Consider the following 22862-nt stretch of genomic DNA (forward strand, 5'->3'; position numbering starts at 1 on the left):
CACAGAGAGCCCGGTCCTGGTGGGTACAGTGCCTGGTTCTGCGGCTGCTGATTGGCTGCGTGTGAGCAAGGCAACGGCTCTGAGCCTCGGTTTCATCATCTGAAAAATGGGGAGTTAACCCCTAATTTGGGGGGAAGTTTAATGACAAAAAAAAAAAAAAGCAGTGGAAGCACATAGTCAGCCCTCAGGACTCCTGAGCTCGGTGAACAAATGCAAGAGAAGCAGGAGGAAGCCGCGCGAGCTGCTTTGCCCAGCGGAGTGGGCAGTGGGTTCACACACACACACACACACTCACACTCACACCCTTTCCCCATCACACCCTCCCACCTCTACACCCCACTCACAGGGCTCACCGCTTCCAAGAGGGCACGGCAGGTCTGCGGCCTAGCTCTTCAGGAGAGAGGACCTCCATCAAGCCGACCTCTCTCCCACCCTGCGCTGCAGATCCAGCATCCCACAAGGGGGACTGACAGGCCCCCCTCGGTCCGCGCCCCCCCACTGCCCCCAGCCAGAGCCCCTCCAGTTGGCCAAGCAAAGATAAGGGCTCTGGGCCCCTGGCCAGAGGGACAGACCCTGGCCCACCTCAGGCAGCAAGCCCTGACCTATGCAGAGCGAGAGGGTGGCCAAGGACCCTGCCTTCTCTCAGCCCCAAGTGTGGCCCCTCCTTTCAGCCCAGGCCAGGGCTGGGGGTGACAAGGGCCATTCCAGCCTCTTCCTGGCCTGCAGGACCCCCTGCCACTCTCCCACAGCTTCTGCCAGCCAGCGATCCCCTTCCTTTTAGGCTCAGCTCAAAGCCACCTCCCCCAGGAAGCCTCCCTTGGCAGCCCCCGGCCCCTGCGACCGGAACCCCCTTGAGCATCGATGGTTGTGCCACTCACTCACTGCACAGACACTGGAGCCATGTCAGTTTCCTGGTATCTTTATTACCCACTCCCAGGGGCACCTCTGGCTCCCCCTCCCAGCACCATGCCAGGCCTGGGTGGCAGAGCACTGGACTGTGGGCGGCCTTGGACAGTCATTGCCAGTCTGTCAGGTCTGCTCTGGGAATGCTGGGATCGAGGCAGGGCGTGCCTTCCCTGGGGGCTGTGAACACTGGGGGCAGCCGGGTGCCCCCCGTCCTGTAGTGCCTGAGCGGCTGGCACAGGAACAGGGGGGCCTGAGGAGGAAGCACCCCCAGGGACGGTGGGGGGCAGAGAGCTCACTGGCACTCTGGGAGCGGTGGGCCCTGCCCTCCCTGACCTCGGACTCGGAATGCCAGCAGACTCCCCCCCCACCCCAGCGCAGGGTCTGCTGGGCCGGGGCAGCCGGAGGGAGGCCTGGCCCGCCCTCAGATGGGGTGCACAAACTGGTAGACGAGGCGCTGGGAGATGTCCGGCTTCCGGATGATGCCCTTCTTGTAATACTGGCGGATGGAGCGGCTCAGCTTGTCGTAGTTCATGGCGGGGCGGTTCTTTCGGATGCCCCACAGCCTGGCCACCTGGGCGGAGTCCTCGATTTTGAAGATGCCTGGGGGGCAGGAGGCCCAGAGGCAGCCAGCGGTGCAGGCAGGGACCACCCCAGCCGGAGGGAGAGAGACCAAGAACTGCGGTCAGTTTCTCAGAAAGCCACGGTCAGCGGCCACAATACCTACGCCCGGGTGAGCTGGGGGTTAAAGAAATGTGTACAAGGAGTGTGCACAGGGCTCAGTGTGTGGTAAATAATGCTCTGGGGTCATGGGCCTCCCGCGGGCAGGGTGAGCCTGGGTACCCTAGTGGTTATTTGGGACCTGAGGACCTGCCCTTGCCAGCCTCTGCTCCTACTGTGGGTGTGCACACCTTACACAGAAGCCCAGCGCGGCTGTGACGGTGCCCACAGTTCACTGGCAGGTCACCCCACCCCATCGCCCCGCCAAGCCACCCCCGCCACCTGCAGGTCCCTGGCCTGAGTGACCGCTTTGCCGTCCTCAGACGCCAGCCCACACAGCCCCGCTGGCAGACTTAACCCAGGGGAGGTGGTGCAAAGAGTGGGCATGGAGCTGGGCCGCCCTGGGTTGAGTCCTGGCCCTGCCCTTGTCTACCAGATGCTGTCTGAGCCCTTTCTCCTGCCGTGAGGGGCTGGTGGTGACAGAAGAGCTGAGAGTGGGGCCTGAAGGACGTTCCCTCAGGCAGAACAATTGCATTGTTAATACTCCCCCTTCTCATTCTTAACCCTCCCGGCAGGCCCAGGTCAGCACACCCGCCTCAGGCAGCTCTCCCAGCTCACCCCCTCCCTGATCTCCCTTCCTTCAAACTCTAGTGGGACCAGCTCCCCAGAGGCACGAGGGACCAGCAGAGCAGCTACCACACTGTCTTAAATATACCCGTAGCAGCATCACGCCTGTGCAGGAACTTCTCTCCCACCCCTTCTAGCCCCTTCTCCTCCTCCACACTCAGCCCGAGTCACCTCCTCCATGAAGTCCTCCTGGGCCTGGGCACAGCTGCCCCCACGGTTCTGCTGCAGCCTGACATGCCCTGCACACCAGCTCATTTCACTGCTGGTTCCCATACAAGACTGTAGGTCCCTCGAGGACGGGGTGCAGCTGAGTCCTCCCTGAACCCTCAGGACACAGTCATTCTTTGTAATGTCCACTGAGCAAGTGTGGAACCAGAGGAGGCGCTCAGCGAAGGTGTGCTGGGTGAGTGAACCTGAAGGCCACGGTCAGGCACCCACCGCTACTAATGACAAACTGGGGCCCCGAACCCAGGTTTCTTGGCTCTGAGCCTTTGCCAACACACACACAAAACACACACGCACACATGCACGCATACGCACGCATACACATGCACACACAAACACACCCGTACGCACACACAAACACACATTTGTGCACACATGCACACGCAAACACACATACACAGACATGCGCACGCAAACACACACGTACGTGCACACGCGCGCACGCACATGCACGCATGCGCACTCACACACACACATGCACACCATGTAGCCTGCGCTGCCCAGCATGGTAGCCTCCAGCCACAGGTCGCTCCTGAGCAGTTGAAATGCGGCAAGTCCGAGCTGGGGGCCGTCGGTGTAAAATACACACCGATCTTAAAGTCTGAGTACAATGTCCCGTTAATACGTTTTATATTGGTTACGTGTTGAAATTATAATGTATGGCATTGAGTTCAATAAAAGTCGCATTAAAATGGATGTCACCTGTTTAGGGTGTGTTTTAATGTGGCCGCTCGGAACCTGCTCTTACACCGTGGCTCACACAGTGCTGCCCACTGGGCACCCCCAGGCTCCCTGTGAAGCTGTGATGTTTTGAGGGCACAGACTGTGTCCCGTTCTCAGCAGAATTTCAAGCGCCCGCCATGACTCAGGCGCTGGGGCCCCTGAACAAGGCGAGCCTGGCGGGCGACACACACAGACATGGGCGCACACTGACGCCGACCCTGAGCAGGTCCACTGACAGCGGTGTCTGGCATTCAGGGCACGGGGTGGGGGGGGCAGCTGCACCCCTCTACCCAGTCCCACTCCCCCCGGGGCCCAGGCCGGGGCCCAGGCAGCCCCCCGCCCCCCTCAGCGCCTCGCTGCGCCAGCCCCGCTCACCCTTCTCCTTGTTGAGCCACCGGATGAAGCGGCCATAGCTGTGGGGCTTCAGCAGCAGCTCCTTGAGGAACTGCCACAGGTGGATGGGCTGCCCCGAGCAGGACGAGTCCACTTCGCTGTCCGTCCAGCTCTCCTCGCTGGTCGAGGCTGGGCGGCCAGGGAGGGTGGTGGTGAGTGGGGACCTGCGGCCACCCCTGCTTCCCTGGCGGCCCCCCCTCAACCTCGGGCCACAGAGCCCGGCCCTCCCTGCCCGGCCCCGCTCACCACAGAAGTGGACAGCCCCGGCGGAGGTCCTCTCTTTCATCCAGGCCGCTGCAGGACAAGGAGAGGAGGCTGGGACCCAGGAGAGGCCTCGGGGGCGGCGGGGGGGCATTTGGTGGGACTGTGGGCCCAGAGGCCCATGTGTCCCGGTGGTCCCCTCCCTCCTGCAGTCTGGAGCTGCTTGGGGGAAGGGAGTTGGGGTTTCGGAGCTGGGAGGGGCCTAAAGAGGCCCAGGGGCAGGAGAGCGGCAGTGGAGCCTGGCTCATCTGTGAAATGGGGTCGGGACACCCCCTCCCGGATCTCGCAAGGATCGTAGGTGATGAAGTCTGCACAGCGCCTTGCTCAGTGTCCGGCATAATCAGCACCCCTACCTTCCAGCTGCCAGGTCCCCCGGCACTTCCACCCTCCTCCTCTCTGCCCCCCACTTCCCGCACCCGTCCCCCCACCTCAGACCAGGCAGTGGGAGAGTGAGAGCAGCCAGTTTCCACCCACATCACCACTGGCACGCAGCCTGGCACTGACCACTGCCCTTGGCAGTCACTGGCAAGCAGCCGGAGTGGGCAGGACACTGGGCTCTGCCGGTTATATGAGTAGGTCCTTCCCCTTATTCATCTGGGCCTTGACCTACGGAGCAAGCGCTGCCTCCGACGCGGTGGGCTCTGTGCAGGGCACACCGTGGGTGCCCCGTGAGAGGACATGGGGTTGGCATGCAGCCTTGAGAAAGAATAGGGCAGCCGAATGCATCCCGATGGGAACAAGCTGCAGGTACACTGTCAGGTACAGAACAGTGTACACGCTGAGACTGCTCATGTTTAAAAGGGTAAAACCACGCATACGTATTGGCTTGTATCTGCATAGACTTTCCCTGCCCAGATACCCAAGAAACTGGGAGCAGTGGGTGCCTCCAGGGAGGGGGATCGGGAAGCCGGGCTCAGGAGTGGGAGGGGAATTACCTTTTAGGATATACTATTCCTACGGTCTTTTAAAAAGTGTATACAACTATTCCCTCATTACTTCTTCAATGGAAAACAGCAACAAACAAACGAATAAAATTTTAAAAGGGCAAGTAAGGCCCGGCCGTCAGGGCTCAGTAGTTGAGCATCGACCTATGCCCCGGGAGGTCACGGTTCGATTCCCAATCAGGGCACATGCTCCGGCCGTGGGCTCAGTCCCAGTGCAGGGCGTGCGGGAGGCGGCCGGCCAGTCATTCTCTCTCATCAGTGATGTTTCTGTCTCCCTCTTTCCCTCTCCCTTCCTCTCTGAAATCAGTAAAAACACTTTTTTTTAAGGGACATCATAGCACCCACCGTCCATCGGCTATGATGTCTCACGTCCTCTCGGTCTAACTTCTCTCTCTAACTTCCTGCGTGCTCTGTCCAAGTCTCTGGGCTCGGCCAGGGCCGGGAGGCGCGGGGCTCCGAGGAGGCAGCGGCACTTGGGGCCGGATTCAGAGCAGAGCCCAGCGAGAGCAGCCTCCCAGCGGGCATCCTGGCCGGAGAGTCCCCGTCGGGGTCCCTGGCTTGGAGCCGGAGGGGCTGCCTCTGCCCACACCATGTCCCACCTGATTTCCAGATGTCCAGGTGGGCGTGCAGCACCTCCCCGCCCAGGGGCGAGCGCTGGCGGAACTGCTCCTCCGACATGGCACACAGCTCCTTGCCCCCCAGCTCCTGGAAGGCCTTGCCCACGGGGGGCAGCCGGTACTGGTGCTCCGTCCACAGCAGCCACTTCTGCACGTTGCCTGGACTCCAGTCCACGGGGTCTGGGCAAGAGACACTCCCTCAGCCACTGAGGGCACTACCGGAATGTGGCCCCCTGTGCTCGCCTGGGGAACGGGGGGCTTGTGGCCCAGGACCATGGACTCCGGGGTGGGGGGCAGGACAGGCCAGGCCCTCTTGAGGGGCTCTGCTGAGGGGGTCACCAGGAAGAGAGTGGGGTGAGAGAGAGGGACCTCTGTACCTCCCACTTCATCCAGACCTTGGGTTCCCCCAGACACCCAGCCCCTCCAAAGGGCCTTTTGGGGAGCTACAGCCCTGGAACATGTGCGCTCCTTCCCCAGCTGCCTTTTGCCTTCCCCAAGCCCCTCAAGGAACCAGAGAAAAATCCACCCAGAAATTAATCTTATAACCCCAACCTCCAACCCCTACCATATTTTACAGATGAGGAAGCTGAGGCACAGGGAGCTCCATCTCCTTTTCCAACACCTAACAAGGGGCTGGGTGCGTAGTAGCTGCTCAGTTAACATGCATTGAATGAATGAATGAATGAATGAATGAATGAATGAATGAATGAGTGGCAAGTGACAGGGTGGCCAGGGGCAGCTACAGGGCTCAGCGGCGGGAGGGCGTCATGGCTGCTGTGGGGTGAGCCTGGCAGGGCACATGGGCGGAGGCCAGGCCGGTGAGCATGGTCACAGTGGGGTTCCAAGTGGACACTGTGGCCTCAGCTGGTGCCCCAGCTGGGTGACCGGAGGCTGGGCCGCCCCCACTTGATAAGCCCGTTTTCCTCTTGAGGGTCAAAGCAATTTGTTCCTGTCCCCATTGTTCTAGGGCAGGCCCCTCCCTCCGCAGCCCAGCGTGGGAGCGAAGGCCCCGTGGGAGACCTCCCTGGGGGGCTGGCCTGGGCGTTGGGCAAATGGAGAGCCAGGCATTGGCAGGCTCTGCCTTAAGGGGGTACCAGCTGGGGGTCGGGGCATCGCCCAGAGGACTGCTAGGAGGAGGGGCTGGCCTGAGGGATGCCTGGCAGCCCTTGTGGGAAAGCTCATATGCCAGGGCCCACGACCAAGATGGGCAGGCCTGCCAGAGCTGCAGGGATGCGGGAGGGACAGGGCTGGAGAGCCGCAGCCCCTCACCCACAGCGTCAGCACCAAGGCCTCACCTTCCAGGCCCTGGCAGACCCCCTCATGCCAGGCCCTGGCAGACCCTCTCATGCCAGGCCCTGGCAGACCCTCTCATGCCAGGCCCTGGCAGACCCCCTCATGCCAGGCCTCCTGATGTTCCCTCCTCCTCAGAGCCCTCGCCACCACGGGACCAGGGACACTCACGTATTTATCGACGACGTTTCCCTCGCTATAACGTCAGCTTCATCAATGAAGAAGCGTTTGTATTGTGCTCAGCACTCAGTGCCCGGTGCTAGAGCAGGGCCTATTGAGCTGTTGTTTCCTGAGCATCTATTACGTACAAGGTGCCATCCTAGGGCCTGGGACGTGGCAGTGAACACGACAAACGAAATCATGTCCCCTGGGTGTGTACATGCCAGTGGGGGAGAAAGGTAGTGAACAAGAGAAAGAAATAAGACAGGCAGCATAGAGGATGTTATGTGCCGTGAGAGAAAAAAAGCAGACGGAGGAATGGAGGTAGGGATGTGAGCAGCAGAGGGGTCAGGAATGGCCTCGTTAGGTTGGGGCCCTTTGAGTCAAGACATGAAGAAGGTGAGGGATGAGCCAAGTAGATATTTGGGGGCAGCGTGTTCAAGGTGGAAGGACTACCAGCAGGTGCAAAGGTCCTGAGGTGCGTATTGTGGGAACAGCAAGGAGGCAGGTGTGGCTGAGGAGAGAGCGGAGATGAGTCCGAGAGGACGTGGCGGGCCAGATGGGGTAGAGCTCAAATTCACTTCACCCAGCACCTACCGGGGCGGACTCCGGGCTGGTGCAGCTGGCACGGGGCGCAACCACCCCAGCCTCCGCTCACAGGCTCACAGCTGTGTGTGCCGGGCTGCCGGTGTGGAGAAGCACCACACGGTGCTTCCTGGGGCTGCCTGAGGCCCAGCCAGGGTGCCCCCCCGCCCCCGTGACCTCCGCCGGCTGCCCCCACCTTGCGCAGCTGGGCGGGCGGAGGCTCACCTGCCGTGATGTTGAGCAGCTTGCAGGCCGTCTCGATGTCCTTGAGCACCTCGCCCACCACCATGGACTGCACCTGCTCCAGCGAGTGCTCCTCCAGGCTCAGCCCTCCCGGCCCCAAGTCCAGGCTGCCCCCGGGCGCTTGGCTGTCGATGACGGGGCACTGCTCGGGCTCCTCAGGCGGCTCGTCCCGACTGCTGGCCCCGGGGCCCTTGGCGGCCCAGCTGCTGTTGTCGGGGTACAGCATGTCCAAGCAGGAGAGGTAGAAGGTGGGCAGGCCCTGCTCGGGCGTGGCCGGCGGGCTGGGGCTCCAGTCCCGTCTGTCGGGCCCCGCCACCCCGGCTGTCACCTTCTCCGGGCCTGTCCGCAGCACAGTGTTGGGGGGCAGAAGGAGGCGGCTGGGGGGCAGGCTGCTCAGGCTGGGGCTGGCGCTGCCCATGCCGCTGCTGCTCGGGCCAGCGGCTGCGTCTACAGAAATAAGAGAGGGAGTCAGGTCCGGCTGCTCCCCACCCCCATGGGGCCGCTAAGCTGGTTACAGGATGAGGGGCCCCGTGGGCAGTGGCTGGGCCTGAGGGAGTCGGCTTCTGGGTCACTGGGCAGCTAGGACGGGGCTGGAAAGACAGTGGGGCGGGGGGGCGGGTTGGGGCAGGATAGGACGCGGCAGCCCCCTCACTCCCAAGGAGCCAGGCTGCGGGCAGCGCAAGTCTTTACGCGCGTGAGTCGCTTAAAACCGCCTTCTGCTTCTTGACCTCCTTCAGGCCTCACAGCGAAGCCACGATAGTCCCATTTGCCAGATGAGCAAACTGAGACCTAGACAAGGAGCCTTTAATGTCTAGCCCCCTGTTTCCCCTCCGGCCCACACCCAGCTCCCAGACCACTGTCCGGTGGAGGAAGTTCCTTCTGAGAGCTGACCTAGACCTTTCCTGCTCTAGCAAAGCTTGTTTTCCTTTGCTCTGCTCTTGAAGGAAGTTGGGAAGGGGGAGGGCCACCATCATCTTTTTTTTTCCCACCACCATCTTCATCCGCCAGGTGCAGGAAGAGAGGAGCGAGGAGGGGTGTGGTGGGATTAGAGTCCCTCACAGGGGGGGCAGGCAGCCCCCTCCCCTTCCCACAGGCCATTTGCGGGGTGCGTGTGAAAAAATTCCCAGCGTGAGGCTGATGAGGTGGTCAGTGAGTACCACACAGGTGTGCCTGGCCCCTGCTCAGGGCTGGCACCACCCCCGCCCCCTCCCCGCCCCCCCCCCCCCGTCCTCCCCTGAAAGGTGCCGCCCCAGGCCCCTCCCCACTCCCAGGCCCTGAGGTGGTGCCCACGTGCTGACCTGCAGGCCCGCTTTCCCGGGGCAGCGGGCTGGTGAGCAGGCCCCCCAGGGGCAGTGGCTACAGCTCCACCCCCCATCAGTCACCCGACTCTGCGGTGCCCGGCCCTGTCCTCTGAGCCCCCGACTGGAGTGTGCGGTTTGGGTGACCAGGGCACTGGAGACGGGGGCAGACACCAAACGGGTTTCTGGGGTATTTCCGTGACGTGCTGGCCCAAGACTGAGGATTAAAATAATAAGAGGAGACACCAAGCAGCGGTGGAAGATCACCGACCAACACACGCTCCCCAGGTACGGGGTGCCGCCCCGGAGGAAGGAGCCTGGGACCTGCCAGGATCCGTGCCCCCGGGCACTGCCCCCCGAAAGCAGAGGCTCTGGGGGCACACCCGCCAGCAGCGCCGGGTCGGCGGCTGAGAACGGGCTGGGAAGGCGAGTCCTCAGGCCGGAACCGGGGGAGGGGGAGCAGTGCCGTCCACGGCCCTGGGTGATCCTGACGCGAGTTCACGTGGGAGACGCGCTGCCCAAGGGCATCTGGCCATAAGGGGGCTGGTGGCTGCCCTAGCGGTGGAATTGATGTGCCCCTAGCAGCACGGGGACTCCCTGGCCCGTCTCCAGGCCCTTCGGGACTAACCTGCTCTGGGGGTGGGAAGGAAAGGAACCCCATTTGGGAACTACCCCGGCTCCTCTAGGGCCGCAATGCAGCCAGCCCGCTCCATACCCACGCCCTTTCCTCGGGGGAACATGGCCGGGTGAACGCCACCCAGGGGCAGCGGCCCTCCATCCCATCCCATCCTGTGCGGGCCCAGCCTTCCCAGCTTCCTTGGCAGCCCTGCCATCAACCCTGGCAGAGAGAATGCCAGCAAGAGAGAGGGCGTTCCCTTGGAAGCTCCCTTTCAAGGGCTCCTCTAAGTGACAAGGAAGGAAAGGTCAGGGGTGGGGTTGGGGGGGGGGGCGGGATGGGGCTGCAGGGGACAGAGGGCAGGCCTGGATCGTTCAAGTCCTTCTGTGCAAACATGCTTGTGTGCCATGGGCTCACATTATTTGCCCAGGCAGCACCCACAGCCCGCTCTTCCCCGGGTCCCCACCCCGGCCTGCACCCACGCCCTGCCCCTAGGTGACCCCGCCCCTGGAGGGCCCCCTCAGCTCCCCGCCCGCCTGTCACCCCAGCCTGCCTCCTGCCCCGTCCACGTCCCCATCACCCCTGCCTGCCTCCCGCCCCGTCCACGTCCCCAGGATGCCCTGCCTGCCACGTGAGGACAGTTTCTGCCAACACCCGGGCCACGTGCCAGGAGCGGAAGCTTTTCCAAGAAACAGGAGCCCTTGCCTCCCTCGTGGCCCCGTGTTTGCTTGGCCTCGGCCACAGGTAGGGTGGGAGGCCGCTGCTGTGCTTTGGGGCCAGTGGCACGAGGGGTCAGTGAGGATGAATGGGCAGGGCAGGTGGCGGTGTTTGCCAGGAGGGGATGTGATGACACGTTCCCGACACGTTTGTTAAGGGAGCTGTGTGGCTCTCGCATCGTCCCGTCCCGCTGCCGGGAGCGAGGCAGCAGGGCCTCCTCGGCCCTATTGGTGGATGTGGGAGTCCAGTGCAGCCAAGTGACGTGCACCCGGGTCTCCACTCCTGCCTCCCCCGCACCCCAGCCCAGCTCCCCATCGTCTTGCCCCTGAGCCCAGGAGCCTGCTTGCAGCCGGAGCTCGGTCCCTGGAGAACATACTCCTACTGAGAAACCTTGAAAGCAAGAGACACACGAGGCGCAGGTGTGTGCGTGACTAGCTGTGTGGCAGGAAGAAAGGCCGCTCACTCGTAGGTGAGACCCAGGGGCCCAGGGCTGGGGGCACCCTGCCTTACTGGTCAGGGAGCCAGGAGCGGGTGTGCCCAGCCTGCAATTCCGGCCTCTCCCCCGGGCACCGGGGCGGACTCGCTGGGAAGAGAGAACTGCGGTGAGCACCTCTATGCCCCCTTTCCTGCCCACAGCCTGGGTGACGTCGATGGGAGCGCCCCGTTTTCTAGACGCTGACAGGGAGGCTCAGGGAGGTCACGCAGCTGCCCGAGGTGCCCGCTGGCCGTGGGGGCTCTGCTCGCCGCACACGGTCCCTCCGAGGCTCTGCTGTGGCCGGTTCCCTCTGCCCACCTCTGGATTGGGCAGCGTGATCCTCCAGAGTCCATTCCCACCTCCTGAGTTCTCATTCCACCCCACGGTCCAGCTTCTTCCTCTCCATCCCCCTTCCATCGGGCACCCCTGCCTCAAGAGCCTCCCATGGCTCCCACCGCCTGTCCTGCCTGACCCCGCTGGCTGGCGCCCACCTCTGAGCCCACCTGCTCCCCAGCCCAGGTGATCATGTGACTGTGTTATAGAAGGGACACAAAGCCGGAGCGGGGAAGGGGTTCATTTGCTGGTTGTGCCGGTTCTGGCTCAGACCAGGGGTCAATGGACACATCCAGGCGCCCCTGTGCTGTGGGCAAGACCTGGCTCTTCCCTCTTGTGTTGTTGTCCCCCTGCCCAAGCTGCCCCTCTCTTCTCATCACAGCTCAGCCCAAAGCCCTCCTCCCCCAGGAAGCCCTCCCAAACAGCTCCCTAGTCTGACTTGCCAGTGCTCCCCATCTGTGCCATGCAATTCAGCTCTAATTACATTCACAGGGGACTGTCGCCCATGAGAACACACGTTACTGAGAAAAATGAAGCTCGGTGAGTGGCAGGGACGTGCCCATAGCCACACGGCAGAGCTAGGACCAGACTAGAGGCCTGCTGAGCCTCAGGCCACTGCTCCCCAGACCTCGGTCCTGGGAGAAGCCCGGTGTTTGGCAGGTCCAGGTGCCTGGACGGCAGACCCCCCTCCCGACAGCCTCTGCTGGCTGGGCCCAGGGCTGCCCGTCTCCTGAGCGATGCTGCCAGTTTCCTAACCTCGCGCGGATCTGTTCTGGATTAAGGATCAGGGTGTCCTGGCTCCACCTGCCCCAGAGTCTTTGGCTCCGACTCCAGACAAAGAAACTTTGGTAACAGCTGGTGGAGGCCAAGGCCCAGGGACAGGGACAGGCCCTGGGGCAGTGGCCAAAGGGATTAGCCACCTACCGCCCCTTCTCTCAGCACCTCCTGCTCCCCCAGGAAGACAGATCGAGGGGATAAGGCCAGGGACCCAAAGTTACAGATTTACAGCAGCTGTCCTGCCACCCTGGGCCTGCTCTCACCCCTGGGGCCAGGAATGTGGCCAGGTTCTCACTCCCACCCCCTCCCCTGATTTCTCTAAAAACAGCCTCAGGGAAGTAGTGTTACCAGGGGGTCTGCACGAAGGCCTGGGCTGTCCTGGGCTCCATGATCTTTACCCAGGAGGATTGTGAGGGGTTAATGTGCCGGAGTCCCCACCTCAACGCTGAGACCCAGCCCCAGTCTGCCCAGAGCCCCGGACCCTGGCTGCACACCCCAGTGAGGAGGGCACTGAGTGGCAGAGGGTGGGGCCAGGTGACGGAGCCCCACTCAGCTCCGAGTCGGCCTCACTTCCATTGGAGCAGACCTTCAACCGGCTTACCTGCTGGGGTCCCCGGCCCTGGCTGTCAGCCCTCCCTCTGCACCCCAAGGGCCTCCTTTAATGGGTCAGAGTCAGGGGGCCGCGGGGTGACTGGGCCTGGCCAGGAGCCATGCACCGTCAGCACCTTGGAGAGAAGCCCGGCCACAGGAGGTCCCTGCCTCTGCCCTAGACTGCCCCTCCAGACACCCTGCTCACCCTGCTGCTCCTCCCCGGCCCCCACTTCTCCTTGGACGGCTCTGGCCCCCCATGGAGCCACAGCTCCCTGGCCCTTTGACACTGCTCTTCAGACTAGCGGGGCTCAAGAAAAGCCCCACGCCCCTCCTCACTGACAGCCTTCCACGGCCCAGAGTGCTGGCCTCTCTCTAGTGGACGGCCACCCTCGTACCCAGGCAGGGCCCCGGGGCGGCCACCTGCAGGCAGCCCTCTCCCAAGCTCCCTGCTGCGGCCATCCCTAAGCACCTGCTGCCACGGGGTCTCCGAGGCGAGAGAAGGGAGGGGGCTCCTGGGGGGACTCGCCCGTCTTGGGCTCAGCTTAGGTTAGACCCAGTGGCTATCCCCACCTCTCGGCTCCTGACTCGTCTAGCCATTGGCCTCCTTGCTCAGGAGCCCTGCTCTCCGGAAGGTTCAACTTGAGGAGGCAGCAGGGGCCCGGGAGCTGGGGTGTGTGGGAGACAGGGGGATGGGATGAGGCCGTGTGGGGGCCAGAGAGTGGTGGGGAGGTGGGGGACAGGGCACAGGAAACAACAGGGTCAGGAAATATCAAGGAAACCTGGTCTCTACCATTGTTCCCGCGGATCCCACGGCAGCCAGGAGCCGCAGGCACAATTCCACCAGCTCTGTCCCCCTTTGGCTCCTGCCGCCGCACTGACTCGCGTCCAGCTCCTCCGGGGCAAGGTGAAGGGTTCTGTCTCCACTGGGCTCTCCCAGCCTCAGTCCCGTGTGACTGCTCCAGGCAGGTCCCAAACCCTGTGCTGGTCTTGGGGACCGAGTCCCACCCTCTGTTTGGGGGGCTGGGTCCCCTGCACCTGTTCCCTGGAGTTGGGGTCCAGAGCCTCTGGAAGACGTGGCCCACCCTTCTGGGCTGGCAGGGCACCCGCCCAGCGGCCCTCACCTCTCATCGTGTGGGCATCGCCCTCGGGCCGCCCCCTGCCCAGGGCATCCCCTTCCCAGCGCCTCGGTGGGCACAGACGCCCAGCCCAGACAAGGAGAGCGAGAGGCCAGGGAGAGCGAGAGGCTGAGGCCAGGCCAGTACCCCGACTTCCCGAATGTCAAGTACAAATCCTGCCAGACATTCAGTTTCCAGAAACCGCAAATCACGTCCTCACTCGGCTCTGCTTGAGCGCACACCGTGTGTGAACACCTTCCGCGTTTCAGGCCTGGCGAGCTCCTGGCCCTCCCTGGTCGCCATGCCCGGCCGGCGGCACGTCCCCTCTTTGGTCACCACCCAGAGGCTGCCTCCACAACCCCCTTCCGCAGCCCCTGCGCCCCTGCACTCCTCCGGCACCTCGTCTACCCTCCCGCCCCCCAACACTCGCTACCCGACAGGGCTTTGTGGGTTTGAGCGTCGGGCCCCCACTCTCCGGCCCCTGGGCAGCGGCCCCTGCATGAGGACACACGATTTCACCTGCCTGTGCCTGTGGCGCTTTCATCGACCCTCGGCCCCGGGGGGGAAAGGGGGTCCTCAGACACTGCGTCCTGGGGTTGGCATGACAAGGCAGAGCAGTGATGTGAGCCAATGCTTGTCTCCCGAGAGGGTGCCCACGCTGGCCCCTCGCACCTGGTGCTCACCCTCCGTGGCTCCTGCAGGCCCACAGGCTGGAAGGAGACGGCTCCACCAGCTCTGGGGTCCTGAGCGGGCTGACGGGGGATGAGCCCTGAGCCCAACACCTAGGGCTTGGAAAGGGCGTTTAGGTGAAGTGAAGGCACCCCAATATTCAGAAGGTGGTAACAGTCCAGAATGGACTGTCCTGAGAGACTAAGAACAGAAATCGCTTTTTAAAAAAGGTTTAAAGGGGGGGCGCTATTAAGGGATGATTAGGCAGCCACCCCCAGATCTCTCGCTCAATCCCAGAGCTGGAGGGAGAAGGAGGGGCCTCCTCCATTCTGGTGGTGCCCTTTCTCCGGTCCTGGTGGGCACTGGTCCTCCCGGCCACCAGCAGGGTCACACTAGGCCCCACCTGGGAGGAGTGGGTGAGGGAGAAGGGCACGCACCCTCCCCTCCGCGGAGGGGAGAGAGGAGAACCCGGCAGGGCACGTCCTGAGCTGGGAACATGCAAACGAGGCAGGGGAAGGAGCCAGGCATTAAATGTCAGCAAGAGCCCAGGGCAACTCGCTTGTGTAAAGTTTGCTTTGGGAAGAGTTGTTCCACCTGACAGGCCACTTGCTCGGCTGGGGGCGCAGGGTGGGGCGTGGAATGGGATGGGCTGGGGGAGGGCCCCAGACCAGGTTTGAGCCCAGCTTCCTAGCTCTGGGACTAGGGAAGTGACTTGGCTTCCTCTGAGACTCAGTTGTCCCGTCTGTAAAATGGGCCATCAGGAGCATGTCTTAAAGGGGTGGTGAAGATTGAGGGAGCGGGTGGATGGAAATTCCTTGTGAATTATGGTGGGCGAGCATACATGAAGGTGGCACCTGGGAGCAGGTGAGGGAATGAGACTGGAGAAGAGGGAAGAGAAAGGTGCCCTGGCCGAGTGGCTCAGTTGGTTGGAGCGTTGTCCCATATACCAAAAGGTTGCAGGTTTGATTCCCAGTCAGGGCACCTGCCTAGGTTTCGGGTTTGATCTCTGGCTGGGTCGTGTATGGGAGGCAACCGATGGAGTTTCTCTCTCACATCAATGGCTCTCTCTCTCTTATCCTCTCTCTAAAATCAATTTTAGAAAAAGAGAGAGAGGGAAGGGAAAGGGAATGGGGTACAGAATGAAGAGAGCAAAGGAAGAAGCAGGTGGTGACGGTGGAGGGGCAGGGCTGAGGGTGGAGTCTGGGGGAGAGTTGAGGGTGGTGGTAAGGGAGGCCTGAGCCCTGCCCTGAGGTGTCTTGCTCTCCAGCCCGGTCTAGGACAGCTGTGAGCTTCAACCACCCCTCCCTGACCTCTAGGAGGGGCCAGAGCCTGGGCCACAGGCTGGGAGGCACACGCGTTTGCAAAGTTGGCAGATCCGGCCAGCCAGCCTGCTCCACCAACTCCTACACAGCCTTCAAAACCCGGCTCCCGGTTGTCTCCTCCATGAAGCCCCCCTGAGCAGATGAAGCCACCTGCCTAACCTCCTGACATAGGCGAGAGCAGGAGGAAAAGTGACTTCCCCAAGTCACACACCGTGGGCCTCCCGTTCCTTCTCGCCCTCCCGGGAGAGTCTGTCCCCAGGTCAGCCTGAACTGACGTCCCAGGTCGCACTCACGCTGCACCACGCCCTTTAGCACCAACCTGTGCTCTCATTGCTTCAGTTATTAACTGTTTATCTGCAACGACCTCGGTGGGAAACAGTGGGCTCTCCCAGGCTCTTCTCCCTGCTGCCTGGTCGCCATCGCTGAGGCTTGATTGAGCACCTCCTGGGTGCTCCACTCCCTCAGGCTTGGTTGACAGAGCAGCTCATCTGCTCAGGGGTCCATGGGACCGGCCGAAGTGTGTTAGGATTGCTGACACCGTGAGCAGGTCTGGTGGGGACTGAGTTTTCAGCTCTGGCCCCGCCTCTGCCTGGAGCAGAGGGGTCACTTGTCCATTCACGGTTGGGCTCTCAGAGGGGAGGGCGGTCCCCTGTCCTGTGAGTGCTCACCTCCTCCACACCCCAACCTCCCGGGGAGCCCTGAGGATGTATCCTCTCCCCAAAGCTCTGTGAATTTGGGGTGGTGAGACTCCAAGTTTGGCGTCACTGGCTCTCGCTCCTCCTCCAGGGGGCCAGGGGGCAGGCAGGATGGTCCTCGCTGGCCTTGGCCATGGTCTGGGTCTCCCTATCTGTGGGTCGCCTCCTGCCCATCCCTGCCTGCCACCTCAGAGCTGGGCAGCCCAGCGCCTGTTTGCTTTGTTACTCAGCTGAGCAGCTGGTGCTGGGGAGATGCTGCTTTATTGGGGGTGCTGTGAAGCTGTTTATTGGGAAGGTGGGGGCAGGAAATGAGGCCAAGTCCTAGCCCTGGCTAAGGAGGAAAAGAAAGGCCATGACCTCCATAGAGGGACAGACACTTGAGGCTTATGGCCTGGGTGTGCCCAGCTGGCAGGGTGCGGTGAGAAATCCAGGGCTAGCTTGGTGGGACTGCCCACTCCCTAACATGCACAGATGGGCACACATTCATGCAGACACCTGCACACACAAGCACACACATATGCACATTCACACACACAATATACATGCACACACAAGCACACACATGTGCGTACACTCGCATGCAATATGCACGCGCGTGCGTGTAAGGCACATACATGCACACACTCAATGTGCATACACGCGCTCACGTGTACACACATATACACATGCGTATGCACACACATGCACGTATACACACTCACATATATACACACCCATGCACACACCTTTTCTGACCTCAGGGGAGTCCTCAGACCTCCAGACCCTTCAGCTTTCCACCTGTCACCTCTCCCACCTACTTCCCCCTCTTCCCACAGAAGGAACCTGCAGATCTTAGAAATGAGCCTCTTCATGGACCCGTTTCTCTCCGAGTGTGCCCAGCCCGGACCAGAGGCCTCTGCTCCTCCGGGTGCCCAGGCAGCCAGCTGGTATGCTCTGCAGCTCCCCAACCACCTGGTTCCCATGCCCACCACTGCCCTGATGGGCCCCTGGCTCTGGGCTTGTCCCCACTGCTCCAACCTGGACCCGGCCCCTGAGCCTCCAGACTCCGGCGAGCCCCCACCCACGTGTGCCGGCCCCGGGAGAGCCCTGTGGCCAGCAGCCCTGGCAGCAGCAGGAAGGCCGCTGTGGTCCACCGGCCAAACACAACGGCCAGGTCCCAGCCGAGTCTCTGCATCTACAGAGCAGCCACCCGCAGGCCAGCAGGCGGGCCCAGTGCTGAGCCCGGAGGGGCCATCACAGGCACGGCCTCAGGCCTCGCCGGGCTGAGGGACTCACCGCGGCGCTGGGGCGGCCCCGGGAGGCCGGCTGGGCAGCATGCAGAGAGGCACGGGCTTCTGAGGGTGAAGGACCAGGTCGCAGGGTCACTGGTGCCTGGGAGGCCCCTTCTGAGCTTGCAAAGTGCACCTCCAAGTCCTCTCAGCCACCCCGTGCCCGCCGCTGGCAGGAGAAAGCCCGTGCAGGGCACTGGGTACCTCCCCTGCACTTACCCGTTAGCTGCCTGGCGCCCACGTCGCCTGCTGCAGTGGCAACCTCCGGGGCCAGGAGGAGGCGGGGCAGCTTGGGCCACTGCTGAGTCTCAGCCGGGCATCTGGGGAGCCAGTGGGACCAGGGGCCAGCAAGGCTGGGGACAGAGGTGAGGGCCGCTGGCGGCCTGGCCACCCTCAAAGGGTAGCCCTCTGAGGTCCCAGGGCTGTGTGCCCTGTAGAGAGCCCCAGCGCCCAGCCCAAGGCCACCTGCTGGCACCGTGGCAGGACCCAGCCGGAGGGCTTTCTGGGGGCCTCCGCGGGCTCTGGGCACTGGCCTGGGTCTCCGGGGCAGTGTGGACGCAGCTGGAGTGCAGGAATGTGCTGGGAGGAAGTCAGGCTGCCATGGGATGAAGAGTTGGCCGGGCCTGATTTCCCATTATAAGTAATCCTTCCTTATTTACCTGAACAAATACACTCCCCGCTTACCTCAGACCACAGGCGGGCTCCCGGTTAACCCTTGCAGGCCTTCCTCTCCTCACCGGGGGAATCTATACCCTGGCAGCCAGGGAACTCACTCATTCATTCATTCACACACGCACTTACATTTGTTCATTAGTTGATGCATAGCTCCTGAACTCATACTGTGTGTGAGGCACAGGGTATATATCAAGAGGGAGCACTAAAAGGACGAGCCGAGGGTGAGGGACAGACAAGCAAGCAGCAGTGGAAATTCAGAGCCTCAATGGAAGGCTGTGGGAGCCCTGAGGCCAGGGAAGTCAGGGAGGGCTTCCTGGAGGAAGTGCCTGGCTCCCCAGGCCAGGGATGGAGGGAGTTTCAGAGAACCCTGAGGAAAGGGACCTGAGGCTCATGGGCCACCCGCCCTGCAGGGGAACGGTGCTCCCTGTGCCCCTGGGCACAGGCCCCGCACACAGTGGTACCAGAAAGGGCTGGTAGCTAGCTTTCCCAAGCCTGGTGCGGAGCTCGGCCAGCAGCAACTTGCTCTCCCACAGCCCCTGAAGGGTGGAGGCAAGGAGGGAGGCTGCGTGCACACCCATGTCCAGCACCCACCGCCCAGGCCCCTCCACGAGTCCAAGGAAGGCCACCCAGTCGAGCTCCCACCTTCCTCCTCTTCCTGCCAGGAGGGCTGCAGATGTCTCTGGAGGGCAGGGCGTGGCTCCTCTTTCTCTGGAACACTTTGGAAGGCCACGGAGCACCGGCTACCCCCATTCTGTCAGATGAGGGCATTTTGTTGCTGTTTTCTAGTTTCAGAAGGAATTGTGTGACTGCCCACACGTGAGCACTCCAGGGCTTCCGGAAGATTCCAAGGCCTTCGGAACCAGCCCTCACCCTAACTGATGCCATAGTTCCCCGGCCTGTGGCTTCACTTTTCACCCTGGAGAGGCCGTGCCTGGCTGCTATCGTCACCAGCACCTTGGTGAGGATGAGGTAGCAGAGTCGTTCCGGAGAAGGTTGGGTAGGATGGGATGGAGGAGGTGATGCAAATTCTAAAATGGCTACAGTGCCCACCCCAGCTCCCAGGGTCAGTAGAAAGAAAGACCCCACTTTCCCAGGCAGGACCTCCTCCAGGGCTCCCTGAGGGGCAGGCAGCCCTCCTCTGCACTCCCACAGAAGCGTGGGCTTACACTGTCTCTGATGCGGTGCTCAGTAGACACTGACTATGTGCCAGGCACCATTCAGTGCTCAGGAGATGCTATGACATTAATCATATACAAATACTCTAGCCTGGGTAAGGACAAGGACTTCCCAATAAATGTTTATTGAATGGATCATGTGTCAGAGATAGTTTCCCTAATGTACATTCTTTTTTTTTTAATATATATTTTATTGATTTTTTACAGAGAGGAAGGGAGAGGGATAGAGAGTTAGAAACATCGATGAGAGAGAAACATCGATCAGCTGCCTCCTGCACACCTCCCACTGGGGATGTGCCCACAACCAAGGTACATGCCCTTGACCGGAATCGAACCTGGGACCTTTCAGTCCACAGGCCGACGCTCTATCCACTGAGCCAAACAGGTTAGGGCCCTAATGTACATTCTTATCTTTCCTCTGTAACAAGCCCCTCATTTCCAGCTGGGAATTAAGACTATCCCAGACTCCCTTGCAGCTAGCTGTGACTGTAATCAAGTAAAAGTGTCATGTGTCAATTTCTAAGAATCTTTCTCTTTTAGGTTTTTGGTTATTTTTTTTAATCCTCATCTGAGGATATTTTTCCATTGATTTTTAGAGAGAGTGGAAGAGAGAGGGAAAGACAGAAACATTGATGTGAGAGAGACACATCGATTGGTTGCCTCCTGCACGAGCCCTGACCAGGGCTGGGCTGGGGAGGAGCCTGCAACTGAGGTACATGCCCTTGCCGGGAATCGAAACCGGGACCCTGTTGTCTGCAGGCCGATGCTCTAATCCACTGAGCTAAATTGACTAGGGCTCTGGGAATCTTTCTTAAAAGTAAAAAAAGTAAACCGGCATGTCCATTTGAGCCTTTTTCGTTATCCTTCCTTCATCTTGCTGCCTGGAAGGGCCAAGTATCGACGCCTGTGGAACACTCCCCGGGGACGCTCAGAGCTGTTGCGAGGAGTGAGACACTGTGGGTGAAAGGGCTCCGTGAACCCAGACGCCCTGTGCCAGCAGGGCCTTGCTCACCCCCAGCCACATGCCATGTGTTTGACATGCATAATCCTAGTCCCCATAGCAACCCCTCCAGGCAGATATTATTATGCCCATTTTTCAGGTGAAGACATGGAGGCCTGAATGTTTAAAATGTCTCGCCCCAAGCGAGAGGAGAACCGTGTCGTGTCCCCCTTGACCTGTCATCCCTGCTCCATCCCCGTCTGGACTCCCCAAAGCACAGGGGGTTCTCCCTGTGCTCCCCACCCCGGGTGGCTGCTTGGCTGAGCGAAGAGGAAGAACGCCAGGAAGGGCCAGGGCGGGGCTGGAGCCAGAGCCCAGGAGGATTAGGTCTCCTCGTCCCCCTTGGCCAGGCGGAGTGTCTAGTTTTCCAGTCAGATAATAGAAGAGACCAATGCTGCCCTGACCGGTTTGGCTCAGTGGATAGAGCGTCTGTCTGCGGTCACAAGGGTCCCGGGTTCGATTCCGGTCAAGGGCATGTACCTGGGTTGCGGGCACCTCCCCAGTGGGGTGTGCAGGAGGCAGCTGGTCGATGTTTCTCTCTCATCGATGTTTCTAACTCTCTATCCCTCTCCCTTCCTCTCTGTAAAAAAATCAATAAAATATATTTTAAAAAACAAAACAACAACAACAAAAAACAGACCAATGCTGAAAGAAAAAATTACTTGCCCAAGGTCTATAGCTGGGAAGCAGATTCAAACTCAAGTCTCCAGTTCCCTCGGTCAGCCATGCCTGCTGGGACCCCGTTACTATATCCTGCCCCCTCCGGTCAGGTCCCAGGTCACTGGGTCCACCAGGGCCCTGCCTCCTGCCCGCAGCTCCCGAAGGCTGGTGGTCCACCCTCCTCCGGCCAGTGCCCACAGGGTGGAATGTGCCCCTGCTGCTCCCCCCCAAGCCAAACCCCACCCAGCTGCGCGGGCGAAGCCTGCCCATGCCCGCCCTCCCCAGCTCTGGGGTCCCGCACATGGGCCCTGGTGACTCCATCCTGGAGCTTTCTCCCGACTCACTGAGATAACATGGTCTCTCTTGTGGGGGTTCTGAGCCTTACGGGTGAGCTGGGGGCTGCCGCCCCAGGGAGTCTGCTGCAAGGCCGGGGAAGGGCCTCCTGGCACCAGCGGGAACACCTGGGCAGCCGGTCACTCCCCTTTTCTGTTGTTGAAACGGATCTGAATTGAGTTGCTTCTACTTGGGAGTGCGACTCGGCCCCTCCTCCGGGCCCTCTGCAGAGCCTCTCCCACAGCCCCCTCCCCAGTCGCCTCCCACGGCCCAGCCCTCGCAGACCTCCGTGTCCGTTCTGTGAGCTCCACTTGCCAGCCTTTCTCTTCTTCCCAAGATTCTAACTCAAGGGCAGAGACCCTGGAGCAGTGGCAGCATCAGACCCAGGCAGCTACTTGAGCCCCCCTCCCGACCTGGTCCCCTGGCCGCCGCCCTGAGGGCGGAGAGCGCTGGGTGGGAGGCAGGGCGCAGGGCGCAGGCTGGGGGCTGCCGCTCACTAGGGTGTGATGACCAGCGGGTCTCAGGCCGCTCTTGAAATGGAAACTCGTGCCCTGCTGACCTCGTGCACAGGGGGTCATGATGAGTGAGTGACATTCGACCAGGGGAGTGGACGCCCTTGGAAAGCCAGTCTGTCTTTTCATTGGTCCCAGCCTTTTTTCTGCCCCCAACTCCCGCCCTCTGAGGACCCACAGCCGGGAGCGCTGCAGGGACAAGGCTGGGACCCACACCAGGCACCAAGGGATGGGTGTCCCCGCCCCAGGCTCCAGCTATGGGCGGTGGGAGCCTCGGGAAGTGGGGAGGGCTCCCCTGCTGAGGGGCAGGCTGGTCACCCAGATGGGACCGTGTGGCAGGGTGGGCAGCGAGCTTGGTTTGTGGGACCCAGAGACCATCCAGCCCTCAGGGCCCAGCGGGAGACCCTGAGACCAGAGAGGCGAGGGCAGACCCGCGGGCACCCAGCCCAGCCCGTGCTCGTGCGGCAGGAGCTGTCTGGGCTAACCCTACAGGCCCAGCACCCGAGGGGTTGGCAGGCCTTCTCAGCTCAGGCGAGGAACAAGGTTCCTGAACCCCCCAAAGTCAAGGCTAGAGGGCAGCAGGGCAGGATTCGGGCGGGTCCGTTGGAGCCCTCTGCTCAGGACACTGCAGCTGGAGGGTGGACACAGGACCAGGAATAGCCTATGGGGTGGGGCTGTGTCCCCAGGGGCTACCCAACGAGGCATTTCCATACACAGGAGCATGCCCCTGGGCTCCTGTGGGCCATGCCACACGGCTTTGCTCAGGCCAGCATGCACGGATTGAGCACCTGCCTGTGCCAGGCCTGCACCAGCATGGGGGGCGGGGGGCTGGGCACACTCTGTCCTGAGTAGTCACAGCCTGGTGGCCTCAGAGGGCACAGACTCCCAGGTCCCTCCCAAGGCCGCTGTGGGCTACTGGCTTCAGGAACACCTATTATATG

The 22862-nt window shown here is 61.8% G+C and overlaps 1 protein-coding gene across 2 annotated transcripts; it reads right to left on the reverse strand.

The window, feature by feature from the left end:
• Positions 1–1327: 1327 nt before the first annotated feature.
• On the reverse strand, positions 1328–8108 carry SPDEF (SAM pointed domain containing ETS transcription factor; the record flags this gene model as incomplete). Of its 2 annotated transcripts, XM_081095013.1 has the most annotated exons (5): positions 1328–1506; positions 3574–3720; positions 3838–3885; positions 5396–5593; positions 7673–8108. In XM_081095013.1, 5 exons carry the CDS (start codon positions 8106–8108, stop codon positions 1328–1330), a joined length of 1008 nt encoding a protein of 335 aa, XP_080951139.1. The 2 variants fall into 2 exon arrangements, with proteins under 2 accessions (XP_080951139.1, XP_080951140.1); XM_081095014.1 differs by lacking the exon at positions 3838–3885.
• Between the last annotated feature and the right edge of the window lie 14754 nt (positions 8109–22862).

The sequence above is a fragment of the Myotis nattereri genome (genome assembly GCF_964212035.1).
Source record: "Myotis nattereri genome assembly, chromosome: 6".
NCBI classification, from domain to species: Eukaryota; Metazoa; Chordata; class Mammalia; order Chiroptera; family Vespertilionidae; genus Myotis; species Myotis nattereri.